The sequence below is a fragment of the Bos indicus genome, chromosome 29, assembly GCF_029378745.1.
Source record: "Bos indicus isolate NIAB-ARS_2022 breed Sahiwal x Tharparkar chromosome 29, NIAB-ARS_B.indTharparkar_mat_pri_1.0, whole genome shotgun sequence".
Taxonomy (NCBI): domain Eukaryota; kingdom Metazoa; phylum Chordata; class Mammalia; order Artiodactyla; family Bovidae; genus Bos; species Bos indicus.
Window position 1 is genome coordinate 44,896,188 of NC_091788.1, and position 11,806 is coordinate 44,907,993.

An 11,806-nucleotide genomic window follows, 5' to 3' on the forward strand; every position below is an offset into this window, starting at 1 on the left:
CCTGGTCCTGGGTGGGAGAGGTCCCAGGGCAGGAGTGGGGAGGGAGCAGGGCTGACGGCGGGCCCTCCCCTGCCCCACGTGCTGGTGCCACACCCTGTGTGCTTCTGGACAGGAGAGCCCCACAGGAAGGGGGGTGCTGCCGACCGGACAGGGTGGGAGAGAGAGAGGCTTGGAGAAGGGGGGGCCCGGGAAGAAGGGGTGTCTTCCAGGCCTAGCCCCTGGGGGTAAAGGATTCTGACAGCTTGAGGGGGCTGAGGCCAGGTGGAGGTGGCTTTGCCATCGAGACCCTGACTGTGTTTGTGGGTGTCACCTTGGAGTTTATGCACGACTGTGTGTGTGCATGTGCACATGCGTGCACTCTCACGAGCCTGGCACTGCTGTGGGTGTGTACTGGGTGACACATGTCCCCGAGGGTCTACACCTGTGCCCACAGCTGAGGACAGAGCATGTGGCGGCCCTGGGATGGCCCAACCTGGGCCCAGCTGGAGCCCCATTCCTTCTCCTGGCCGAGGCCGGACCTGAACATCTGGCCACATCTGGCCGGGGGGCCGCAAGTCCTGGAGCCCCCATGAGAAATAGAGGAGCCCAGTCGTGCTCCCCCTGCTCCAGAGAGAGACCAAGCTTGCAGCAGGTCACACAGGTGGAGGCCTGTACCCGAGGCAGGGAAGTGGCGGAGGGGGTCCTGGGACCACCAGAGGACTGCTCTGTTCCTCTCTGGGGCCCTTTGGCCGGGGGGCTCCACCGAGCGGCCCTACCCTGGCCCTGCCGTGTGCTCAAGGGGCATCCTGGCTGGCCTTTCTTGGGCCACAGCTGCCTCGTCTGTGGCGGGTGCCTGTGGCAGTGAGCTCTCTGGTCCCTGTGGTGTCTGGCCTCCAGGTGGCCCGCTCTGCCCGGTTTTGTGAGGACCTGCCTGGTCTCAGTGGGCAAGTCCCCTGCCCCTGGAGCCTCCTCCTCGGTCCCACAAATGAGGATGGTTGGTCCTCCCATCTCCAGGGACGTTTCTGCATCCACCGTCTTCCTGCTGATCAAATCCCCAGGGACCTCCATGTCCCATTTCCCTCCCTCTGACTGTAGGGTGTCTTCCTCTCTTCTCTCTCTCGCCTGTCAGGGTCTCTAGCTCCCCTGCCTATCTCTGGGGTCCCTCTGTCTCCTCTCCTGTCCCTGGGATGGTCCCCTTGTTGGTCTCTGGGGTCTGTCTCTCTGTTCTCGGCCCTCCTCGGTGTCTCCCCTCTAGAGTCCCCCCCATCCTGTCCCAGGGTCTCTGGCTCACCGCCTTCCCTGGGTGGTCTAAGCCTTCCCCCTCTCCCCTGGCTCGAAGCCCCAGGGCTGGCTGGGGTGGGAGCCAGGTCTGGGGGCTGTGACCAGGCCGGGAAGGGGAACCCAAGCAGACATGATATTTATGTTAGGACTTCAAAGTGGAGCAGAGCCCAAGCGGGGTTGGGGGGGGGGGGAGGCGGGGGGTTGGTGAGGGCTGTCAAGGGGCGGGAGGGGTGGGAGAGAGGCAGGCAGGAGCCAGGCTGAGGTCAGCTCAGGCCCCGCCCTGGTGAGGGTCTCCTTGGTGACACACACCTCCCCCGTGGGACACTGAGACCCAGAGTGGGCTATTTTGGTGCCGAGTTCCAAGAAAGGCACTTCCTGCACCCGCGGCCTGTCCCCAACCCCATCCTCTCTTCCTGTCACCCTGCAGGAGGAGCTGGGTCCTTGCCTGGGAGGCAGGGGGCTTCGAGGGGGAGCAGGAGCTGAGGACTCCGGCAGGAAAACATCCCTGGCGCTGGGACAGGCACGTCCTCAGCTCTCTCTGGCAGAGGCCTTGCCTGGCAGGGCAGCGAGGGTCTGCAACCCCGTGGGCCCTGACTGAGCCAGGCTGGTCCAGCCACTCAAGGCCTCTGGGGGTCACGGGGCTGCCTGCCTGAGGGCCCGAGGGGCCGACATGGCCGTGAAGGTCACCCCGCCCCTGCTCCACCACCCTTGGCCTAACCCTTGCTAAAGACACCCAGCTGTTGGGGCTGGGAAGGCACGGGGTCAGGGGCCCAGGCCCCGGGCGGGATGGGCGAGGGACTGTTTGTCTCATTCTGCGACTTGGTTCCATGTCCTAAGCCCTGTCCAGGAGCCAGACCCAGCAGACACCCCTTCAGGCCGGGGCCACCTCCCCCCCGCCAAAAGCCTCCCCCGTATCAGACTAGAGGCTTGCTCTGGTCCCAAGACCCTCTGGTCCCAGGCCCACTTGGGCCTCCCAAGCCCCAGGCCCCTGGACCGTTCCCCCGGCCCGCCTTCCCCAGGCACTTCCCATGAATCACTCAGGCTGGAATCTGATGAGCTCAGGCCTCCCCGCCCAGTGCTGCCGGCCTCTGCCTCCTGCCTGGCCAGTGGGGTCACCACATCCCCCACGAGGGTCTTCTCAGCAACTCACAACCCCCACTGGGGTCCACCATGGGGTGGGGCGGCCGAGTGGCGGCTGGGATAGGCCCCGGCCGTGTGGGTCCGCGTCTGTGTCTGCACTTGTGTGTATGAGCGTCTACACTTCTCCGCCCGTGCAGCACAGGAAGGAGGAAGCCCGTCCGAGCCGAGCCGGGGCCCTGGGTGTGTCCGTGGCAGCCCGGCAGGGGTGGGTGTGTGTCGAGGAGTCCTTGTGGAGCAGGTCACCACGTGTCTCTGTGTCTCTATGTGTGTCAGGGAGTCACATTCTGAATCTGAAAGGGAGGGTGTTGAGGGAGTATCTCTGAGTTCGCAGGCCCAGGGGCATCCGTGTCAGGGTGTGGCTCAGAGGAGGGGCCGTGTGTGTCTGTCCCGTCCCACAGGGCGCGACTGGCTCACAGTGTCAGGGTGTTGCTAACGCTCTGGGTGTTCCTCTTAAGGGTGGCGGCGCTCAGCCGTTCCGGTAAGTGACCATGGCAGGTGAGGTGTGACACAGCCCGTGTGCAAATGAGTCAGGGTGTTTTGTGTGTTAGGTTGTGTACATGAACATGGTCCCCAGGCCATACAGGGTGTTCATCGCTTTGTCTTCAAGTTGAGTCAGGGCGTTGTGGATCTCAGTGACGCCTTCCTCCCCACCCCTGGCAGGGTCCTCTCTCAGGCCACCCCACGGGCCTGGCTCCTGGGCCTGCCCGGAAAGAGAGCCCCGGAGGGGATGTGGCCGCTCCCGCATTCCCTTCCCAACCTCCGCTAACAGGATCCTGTTTGCAGGGCGGTCCCAGGGCCCCTCTGCAAGAGCTGCTTCCCTCCTGGCACCAGGCCCTGCACCATCCTCAAAGGGAGTGCCCTGGGTCCCTGGGTGGCCTCAGGAGAGAAGCGACCTTGGCAATGAGGGGGAGCAGGGCACGCTCGCCCCCTAGTGGCAGAAATGGAGGCTGCACCGCTGCCCCGAGTCCCAGGAACCAGGATGAACGGTGTAGGCTGAGTCTTCCTGGATCAATTATTCCGCACACACTTACCAAGTGGGAGTTCCTGGCCAGGCATTGTTCGAGGCCCCCAGGGTTCAGCAGGGAACAAGGCTGACTTGGCTCTGGGCTTCGGGTGAGGAAGACAGACAGTTAACCAATTCAGAGAACTTCTGTGAGGTGGAAGTGCAACAGTTTCAAGTGAGGAAATGAAGGCTGCTCCTCCAGAGATCCGAGCATCAGGGTCAGCCCTGCCCTGCAGCAGTGGACGCTGGGCTCATCGTGGCCCCTCTCAGAGCCCTGACTTCCTCTTTCCTCAGAGGGTCATAGGTGGGTGGCAGGGGTGGGAGTCGGGGGCAGTACAGACCCAAGTGCACACTAGGCTGCCCACCTGACTCCCTCCAGCTGGGGCTGTGGGTGCTTAGCCGGTTCGGACACAATGGGTTACTGCTGAGTGGATGAGTACACCAGTCCTTCTCTCTAGGAGGACTGTAGAATCTAAAGATCCACGGAACCTGGTGTCTGAGTCCTTTGCCCTGTAACGAGTCACTTTCCCTGAGCAAGCCTCAGTTTCCTCATCTGTAAAATGGGGATAGTGAGATCAATCCTAGACTGACCTATCGTTGCCTTCCCTGGAGCCCCAAGCCCTGTCCAATGACCCTTGGTCATGCGGATTTACCTGGTCGGGACCCCTGAACCATCAAGAATCTCTTCAGAAGATAAACCGGGAGATTCAGGTGGCAGGCAGGGCCTGGCAATGCTCCAGTGAGCCACTGCCGGGGGCATGCTGAATTCCCAGAGCCAGAAATTAGGACTGAGCCCTGGCGGGGGGGTGGGAGGGGCTTGCAGAGGCCCACTTGCAGGGGCCCAGAAGCCTCCACCAGTCGTAGTTCCCATGAGATCGGCTCTACATCCGGCCCTGGGGCTCTCTGAACACCTCCTACGACCGTGCCAGGAACTTCCTCTGGGGCTGAACTTGAGACATCCTGTGTTTGCTTCCCAGAACCCAGCCCTCCCTTAGCCTCCCACCTCACCGCCCTTCGCTCTTAGTTATCAAACTCCAATCAGTGGACAACATTTATTGAGCGCCTGTGGAGCGCCCAGCACTGTACAAGGCACTGGGTGGGTGCGGGACTGGTGGGGAGTACATACAAAAGAGTAAAGGGAGACCCCTCGCCAGGGAGGAGCCTGTGTGTGTGCATGGGATGGGGTGGAAGGTGGCAGAGAGCTGCCGATGGCCTAGTGAGAAACTTGGGAGTCCTGCACCCGGGCTGTACCTGGAGGGTCTGAAATCCCCTCACAGCCATCACGTCTAATATGTGGGCCGCTGTCCCGTGTGCTCAGGGCCCGAGCGAGCCCCTCGGAGACTGGCTAGGGTCCTCCTTCCACTGGGGCCTAGTTCCTTCCCAGGGAGTGGTCCCCAGAGGCCAGCTTCATCCAGACCTCAGACTCCCAAGAGAGCTGAGGGCCAGAAGTCTTGGCTCTTGCACCGCCCCCTACTTGCTTGGCGGTTGCAAGACTGCAAACCCCAGGACCACCTGCACCGCTGCAGCTCCGGAGCCGCAGTCTATCAGGTTGCCCTCTCAGCCGCTTCCTGGACCACGTGTGCCCTCTTGTGGTGGTCTCTGGTATTTTCTTTGCTCATTTGCTGTCTGCTTGAACCTCCCGCTCAGTCGCTCAGGTCTGACTCTGCGACCCCATGGACTGTAGCCTACCAGGCTCCTCTGTCCATGGGATTTCCCAGGCAAAAATATTGGAGTGGGTTGCCTGCCATTTCCTCCTCCAGGGGATCTTCCGGATCCAGGGATCAAACCCCCATCTCCTACATCTCCTGCACTGCAGGCAGATTCTTTATCATTGAGCCATCGGAGAAGCCCTAAACCTTGAGGATTAATGTATTGGTGGCTTAGAACACGAGGCATAGTTGGAACCTGACTCCTGGTTTGGTCTAATGGTCCGCTGTGTGGCGTCTTAGGAGTCACTTTCCCAGCCTCGGTGGGTAATAAATCAGACCCTGACTCCTGAAAAACCTCTTGTGAGGTCCAAGAGACTTCAGTGCAGAAGAGACAGTTTCCGAGTCCTCATTCCATTTCAGAAGGCTGTCTCACCTGTCCACTTCCCCTGGGACAGCAGCGTGCCTGGGAGGACTTCTTCTCTTGGGGAAAGACTGGAACAGGGGTGCTCCCTTGGCTGAGCCTGGCCCCCTGGATGTCCCCCAGGGCCGCTTGGAGAACCTCTCCCTTAGGTGAGGGTGGAGAATGGACCTTCAGAGAGGCGTGTGTATATGCAAGCTGGGGGTTTTGCTAATATTCAACCTCTTTCTCTCCCCTTTCCCTAGCTGTGCTCTGCTCTGCAACAAAACCATCTATTCTGAGCCATGGAAGGCTTCTGGGAGATGGCAGGGCAGCGGTAGCACCCCCACTTTATAGGCGAGGACACTGAGGTTCGGAGGTGCTTGTTCTGCAGGTGGTGTGGGCAGGACTGAGCCCTGAGGCCTTGCTGCTTCTCTGAGTCCTCCTGACACCTTGAAATTGGTGGGGCCTTTCTGGGCCTTGAACCACCCACCCCTCCCCACTGCCGCCAGAGGTGGGGCCCCTGATGGATTTCTCCCCTGCTGGACACACTCCTCACTGTGGGCTGCCTGGCTTCCAGCTGGGGGAGCAGGAGGAGAGGCCAAGGGCCTTCATCTGGGCCCCCCAGATCCCTTGGGCTTCACCCAAGTGCCCTGGATGTGTCTAGCAGGTGTGATTGGTGTGCTGGAGGGTCAGAGGTGGTGGCAGACCAGGAGCAGAGTTGGGAGGCTCTGGGGGCTGTGGCCTGGGCCGGCGAGGCTGACACTTTGCAAGGCCGTCCCAGCAGGCTCCAAGCTTCCTGCCCCACGCAGCCCTTCTGTCCATTCCCAGCTACTCCTCTGCGGCCTGGCTCTCCTCAGTCTCTGGCCCTCTTGGCTGAGTGGGGCCTCCCCTGGCCTGGTCCTCGGCCCCCTCGGCCACTGTCTCAGATTCTCCCCTGCCATCCCTGGGGCTGGTTTTGGCCTTGGTTTCCCCAGTCCCCCGGCCCTCTTTGTCCTCCTCCCTGTCCCCTGCCTCTGGCCCCCCACTGCCCTCCCCTGTGGCAGCCCCAGGTGAGGCCCCCGGGGTCTCGGGCTGCTCTGCCCGGCGGTAGACAAGGTAGCCAGCAGTGGGGAGCCTGTGAGCCAGGGCTCCGGGGGGCAGGCGCTGGTAGTCCTGTCCCTTGTACAGGAAGAGGCCAAAAGTATCAGGGTGGGTCACCCGGAACTTGGTGGCACAGAGCTTGTTCAGCGTGGCAATCGAGGCTTCTGGGGGCACGGCCAGTGTCTTGGAGGTGCAGCCACTGCTGGGGTCCTGATAGGCTACGCGGAGGAGGTGCTGTGCAAGGAGAAGCAAGAACAAGAACTCAGTCCTGCCTGCAAGGCTCGAGGTCGCAGTCCAGGCACTGCAGGGACAGGGGTGGATGGGACAGAGCCAGTGGTAGAACCAGCAGCCAAAGCTTTTTGAATAAGGTGAGCTCTGAGGAGGGGCTCTGTGGATGAGAGGGCTGTCCCCGGGCTTGTGGGTCATAGCTGCGTGCTGGAAGGACGGCCCAGCAGGCCTCTATGGCCTATTGATCCCACTCAGGTCAAGCTTACTCTGCGCCCTCAGTGCTTATTCTGAATTAACCCATTGTATCCAATATCAACCCCAGGATGTAGGTCCTATTACCCCATTTTACAGACGAGAAAACTGAGGCACAAAGAGGCCACCTAACTGGCCCAAATTCCCAACGCCAGAAAGCAGAAATGCCAGCATTTGGACCCAGGATCTGGCTACCAAATCTGGACTCTTAGCCAACGCTAAGGAAGGAAGTGTCCCTTGACTGGAAGGAAGGAGGTGAATGGCAGAGTTACTTTCTGGCTCTCAGAGCACCTCGCATGAGCCAGGGGGATGGGGGGCGGGGGCCAAGGGTGAAGGGGGCTGGAAGCCTGAGTCCAGGTGGCAGCCAGAAGCCAGGATCTGGGGTTTGAGCCTGCCTGTGTCCCTTTCCCTTCCCATGCCATATCTCAGTTTCCTCATCTGTAAAATGGGCATAATAATGATCCCACTTCAGTTTCTGTGAAGACTGTGGGCCGCCAGAGCACTGAGCCATGTCAGCTGGTGAGACACATCATCCAGAAGGGCTGGCTCAGGCGGGTGTTCCGTGTGGGACGCTGTCGCCTGGTGACGCAGGACTGCCCTTCCCCTTTCCCGGCCTTTTCTGAGTCTCACTGGGCGAAGGAGCAGACCGCGCCAGATGATGCCAGGTGCCCCCCGGGGCTGGCCAGTCCCGTTACCTGGAAGCAGTGGGTGGCGGGCAGGCGGCGCTGCTCCCAGAGGCTGAGCGAGCGCTGCAGCTCCTGCGAGGGGCTCAGGGGCAGGGTGTGGGCCTCTGTCAGGCCACTCAGCAGGGCCAGGCTGGCCGAGAGGCTGGTCAGGTAGTAGCCTCCTGGGACATGAGGGGAGGGCTGCGGCTCAGGCTCGGTGTGAGCCACTGCTCCTCCCTGCCTCCCCTGCTCAGTCAGGGTACCCCAGCCCCACCCAGACAGAAGCGGGGGCCTATGGGGACCCTCACCCTCTCCGGTGAGCAGGGCAGGCTCCAGGAGCTCTGACATGTACTCGGCCTCCAGCAGCAGCTCAGGAAGGTCACAGTGGGCCAGCACGAGGCTCAGCAATGGCAGGAACTCGTCGGCCCCCGCGCCCTCCCCTGTAGGTGGTGGAGGAGGCCACAGGGTCAGGATCCTTTGCTACTTATCTTAGACAACGACCCTCCCTCTGCCTGCCAGGCAACGTGGTCTCTATGGCAACCAGGGGCACTGGATGGGGAGTGGATGCTCTGCCTTCTGGGCCACAGTATTACCATCTGTGAAATGGGAAGGTGGCTCCATATCCATATATATATATATTTTTTTTTCCTTTGTTTTCCCTGCTGTGCCATTCCTAGACCCTCAGCCCGGTGGCCTGCCTCTGACTTGGCAGCGGCCGGTGGGAGGTGGTGGGAGGGGGCATACCCGCCTGGGTCCTCAGGGCCGTGTAGAGAAGCTTGCAGGCCTGCAGGAGCCGCTTGACCTGGGCGCTGGGTGAGTAGGCGCGAAGCAGCTGTAACAGCTTCTGACGCACCTGCTCCATCTCTACCGGGGAGGGCAGGCTTAAGTGGGACCCGAAGGCGCTGGCGCCCCGGGCCCGGGCCAGGCGGAGGCCTTCAGCCAGGCGGCCCAGGGAGCTGTTGGCTGAAAGCCGGTGCCGCAGGCGGGCCACCAGGATGGGCCGCAGCGGCTTGAGCACTGAGCGGTGCAGCGACTTCTCCAGGACTTGTTCTGTGGGGGAGAGGCAGGCAAGGGTCAGAGGAACTGGGGCGGGGTGGGAGTCCCGGGGAGGAAGGGCATGATCGGGAGGGGAGAGGGATGAAAAAGAGGAGGAAGCTTTGTGATTGGGAGAGAGGCAGTGGGTAGAAGTTCCTTGAATGATGCAGAGACAAGATGGGTGTACACGGAAGAACAGACTGAGAGACAGGCCGGCCCTGGAGAGGCAGAGAGAGAGGAAGGCAGAAAAGCTGAATTCTGGAGATGGGGCTGCACCAGCGGACCCCGGGCTGGAGTCTCACCCAGCCTGTCTGGTGGCAGCAGCTTCTCCGGGCTCAGCTCCGCGCTCAGCATGGCTCGGGCCCGGCTCAGGGCCTCGCGGACGGCCTGCAGCTCCCGGGGTTCGGGGCTGGCACGCACCTGGGTCAGCAGGTCCTGTACCAGCTGTCCCACGGCCGTGTGTCTGTCCTGCGTCAGCGCCGCAGCTGCCCGGCCCACCTGCCGCTCAGGCGCTAGCAGGGAGCAGAAGGCAGCGCTCATGGACCGAAGCAGGGGCCGCCGCCGCCGCCGGTAGCCCAGGTGGGGTGAGGTCGCTGGGCTCCCCTGGGACCCCGGCACCCCCCCCTCCTCCTCTGAGCTGCTGGGGGAGGCGCAGTCCACCTCCTGGAGGGAGGGCAGCGGCGGGAGGCTGGGGCCGGCGCCCCCTGGCACACGGTACCCCACCGAGCTCTCCCTCCGTAGCAGCTGGCGAGGGGGCAACCTTTCTGTCTGGTTGGGGACTGTCCCTGGCAACACCGGGACTGGGGGAGGTGGCACAGCTGGGGGAGACAGGGGGCTGGAGGTCTCCGTGGACACACGCACTTTGAAGCTCCTCTTGAATTTCTCCCGCTTGGTGTGGCCCAGATCCCCTGGGAACAGGGGGTTGAAGAAACACAGGGCAGCTCCAGTGCCCTGGTCCAGCTCTTGTGGGGGCCGGGGCTTCAGCCGGGGCAGCGGGGGGCCTTCCGATGGGCCTGGCTGAGCCTTGGTGTTGAGGGAGGAGCTCCAGAACTCTAGGGAAGAGAAACAGGTTGGGCCTCGGGGTGGGGGTCGGGGGGGCTCAGGGAGGGGACCCAACTGGGGGAAAGGCCCAGGCTTCAGTCTGTGTGCCTTCGCCTTCCCCTTCCCTCTTGGCCTCAGCTTGTCCATCTGTGCAGTGGGTAGCCCGGGAGCCCTTACCCATGCCCAGATGGGAGATGGCTTCCAGCTCCTTGTGGGTAGCTGCCTGGCGGATGGCTCTGGGGAGCTGAAGCGGGAGGAGAAGAATGTCCCTAAGGCCAGAGGGGAGCAAAAAGTGGGCAGTGAGGAAAGCTCTGCGTGGCGGGCATTGGGAGCGCCTGTGGGCAAGGAGGGCAAGATGTCCTGGGAAGGGAAGCAGGGCCCTGTGGAGAGCAGGCACCCTGCAGGCAGGCTTACCGGGTGTGGCAGTAGGCACAGATCAGCTGGACCAGGTCTAGGAACACGAGCTCTGAGCCCTCCAGGGAGACGCCTGAGGGATGGGAAGTGAGGCTGTTCTCTGGAGCAGCCCCCCTGAGCCCCGACCTGATGCTTCCAGCCCCTCCCGCCAGGCCGGGCCAGTCCCTCTCACCCTCAGCAGTCTCCTGGATACAGTGGCTAGAGACGAAGGAGGGGCCACTGGCCTCGGGCAGCCGCACGCACAGGGCTTGGCACTGGCGACTGTTAGACTTCCGTACCAGGAATGTCTGCGAGTGGACAGGGATCAGAGGCTCGGGTCCTCTGTGTCCAGCCCCTCGCCCCCTCTACCCTCAGCCTCCACCCCCAGGGGTAGGGAGAGACTCACCCCGGGGGGCTCGGTCCTCAGCACGTGCAGCGCGGCAGCCTCGTTGGCCCGCAGCTGCAGCCACACGGGCCGGGTGAGCAGCAGGCGCTCCCGCAGGCTCACGGTGCGCCCTGGCTGCTGCGATCCACCTGCCTGCACCCCGCCGGCACCAGGCACATCGTACCGTGGGTCCTGGGCTGGCCTGGCAGGGGTGGGGGGCGGGGGCACCAGGCCTGAGCAGGGTTTTGCCCAACCGTCTCCCCTTCCTTTGCCCTGGGACAGACCCAGCTCGGGGTCCCCACCTTCCACACCACCCCACCGGGGCTGCCCTTCCAACTTCACTAACTTTTCTCTCTCCAGGTGCCCAGAAGCGAAGCTGGCTGGGTAGGGGGTTCCGAGGGGGCCTGTTCCTGGCTCCCGGGGGGTATCCATGGCTGGGAGCTCCTCCAGTCTCTCCCGGGACTCAGAGAAGCCAGCCCCCAAGGCGAGAGCACTCACATTCCCAGTGGTGAGTAACACTTCCTGAGGGCGGTTCGCCCCGTCACACCCGCCAGTTAACTCTTGTGTGTCCACTCAGCCCGGGCAGTGCCTGCTTCCTCTGCTCTGGGCCCAGCCTCTGGGGGCAGGGATCCATTCCATACAGGTGGCCTGCCCAGAGTTCTAGCTGTGGGGCTGCCACCTCCACATGGCGCTTCCTGCAGCCTTGCCAGACTCCTCAAAACGCACAGGTGGACAGGAAGGGGTTAAGCTGTGCCCGCCAAGGTCTCCACGGGCCTCGCCCTTGGGGCACCTTCAAGTCTGTGGTCAACTGCTCATCTGTCCCTGGCCCTAAGGTCAGCCTTTTGGGTGAGTGCCCCCTACTGGCCACAGATGACTCATGCCTGAGCTTAACGTGGTTTTGGGGATTTCAGGTTGCCATGGAGAAAGGATGCTGTGTCTCCATGGAAACTAACCCCTTTGCTTAGTGGAGGTTCTGGGGGTGGTTCTGACACTCAGCACTAAACAGGGGGGAGTCTGGCTGTGAGGTCATCGGCACACGGCGCTGCTGCTGGCTGCCTCCCACGCACACAGCCTGCCTTGCCAATCTGCCAAGAGACTGGGGCAGGTGCAGACACGATCCAGTCTCTAGGCACGGAGCACCCAGGCCACGTGCTCGGCCTGTGCCCCAAGTTGCCTCAGACTTTGCTCACCAGCACCCAGCCCCCCACATCTGGAGCAGATGTGTGGGGGAATGCCTCCTTCCCCAGCCTATACCCCAAGTCATAAGGGGTAGGC

The 11,806-nt window shown here is 62.6% G+C and overlaps 1 protein-coding gene across 1 annotated transcript; it reads right to left on the minus strand.

Moving 5' to 3' along the window:
- Positions 1-4,441: 4,441 nt before the first annotated feature.
- RIN1 (Ras and Rab interactor 1) lies at positions 4,442-11,712 on the minus strand. The gene is made up of 10 exons (XM_070783093.1): positions 10,878-11,712; positions 10,553-10,733; positions 10,340-10,454; positions 10,168-10,240; positions 9,931-10,022; positions 9,015-9,764; positions 8,422-8,727; positions 7,986-8,117; positions 7,708-7,859; positions 4,442-6,766 (listed from the first exon to the last, which is right to left on the minus strand). The coding sequence occupies exons 1-10, from the start codon at positions 10,961-10,963 to the stop codon at positions 6,281-6,283; spliced, it is 2,373 nt and encodes a 790-aa protein (XP_070639194.1). The 5' UTR covers positions 10,964-11,712; the 3' UTR covers positions 4,442-6,280.
- Positions 11,713-11,806: the final 94 nt, after the last annotated feature.

What these genes read in the sequence shown, in the direction of transcription:
- RIN1 (XM_070783093.1), bottom strand. Translation starts at nt 10,963, where the DNA reads ATGGATACCCCCCGGGAGCCAGGAACAGGCCCCCTCGGAACCCCCTAC. An exon ending in TGCCCTGCTCACCGGAGAGG is followed by an intron (nt 7,860 to 7,985) that starts GTGAGGGTCCCC and finishes CTCATGTCCCAG; the next exon opens with GAGGCTACTACCTGACCAGC. An exon ending in CCGCCACCCACTGCTTCCAG is followed by an intron (nt 6,767 to 7,707) that starts GTAACGGGACTG and finishes CTCCTTGCACAG; the next exon opens with CACCTCCTCCGCGTAGCCTA.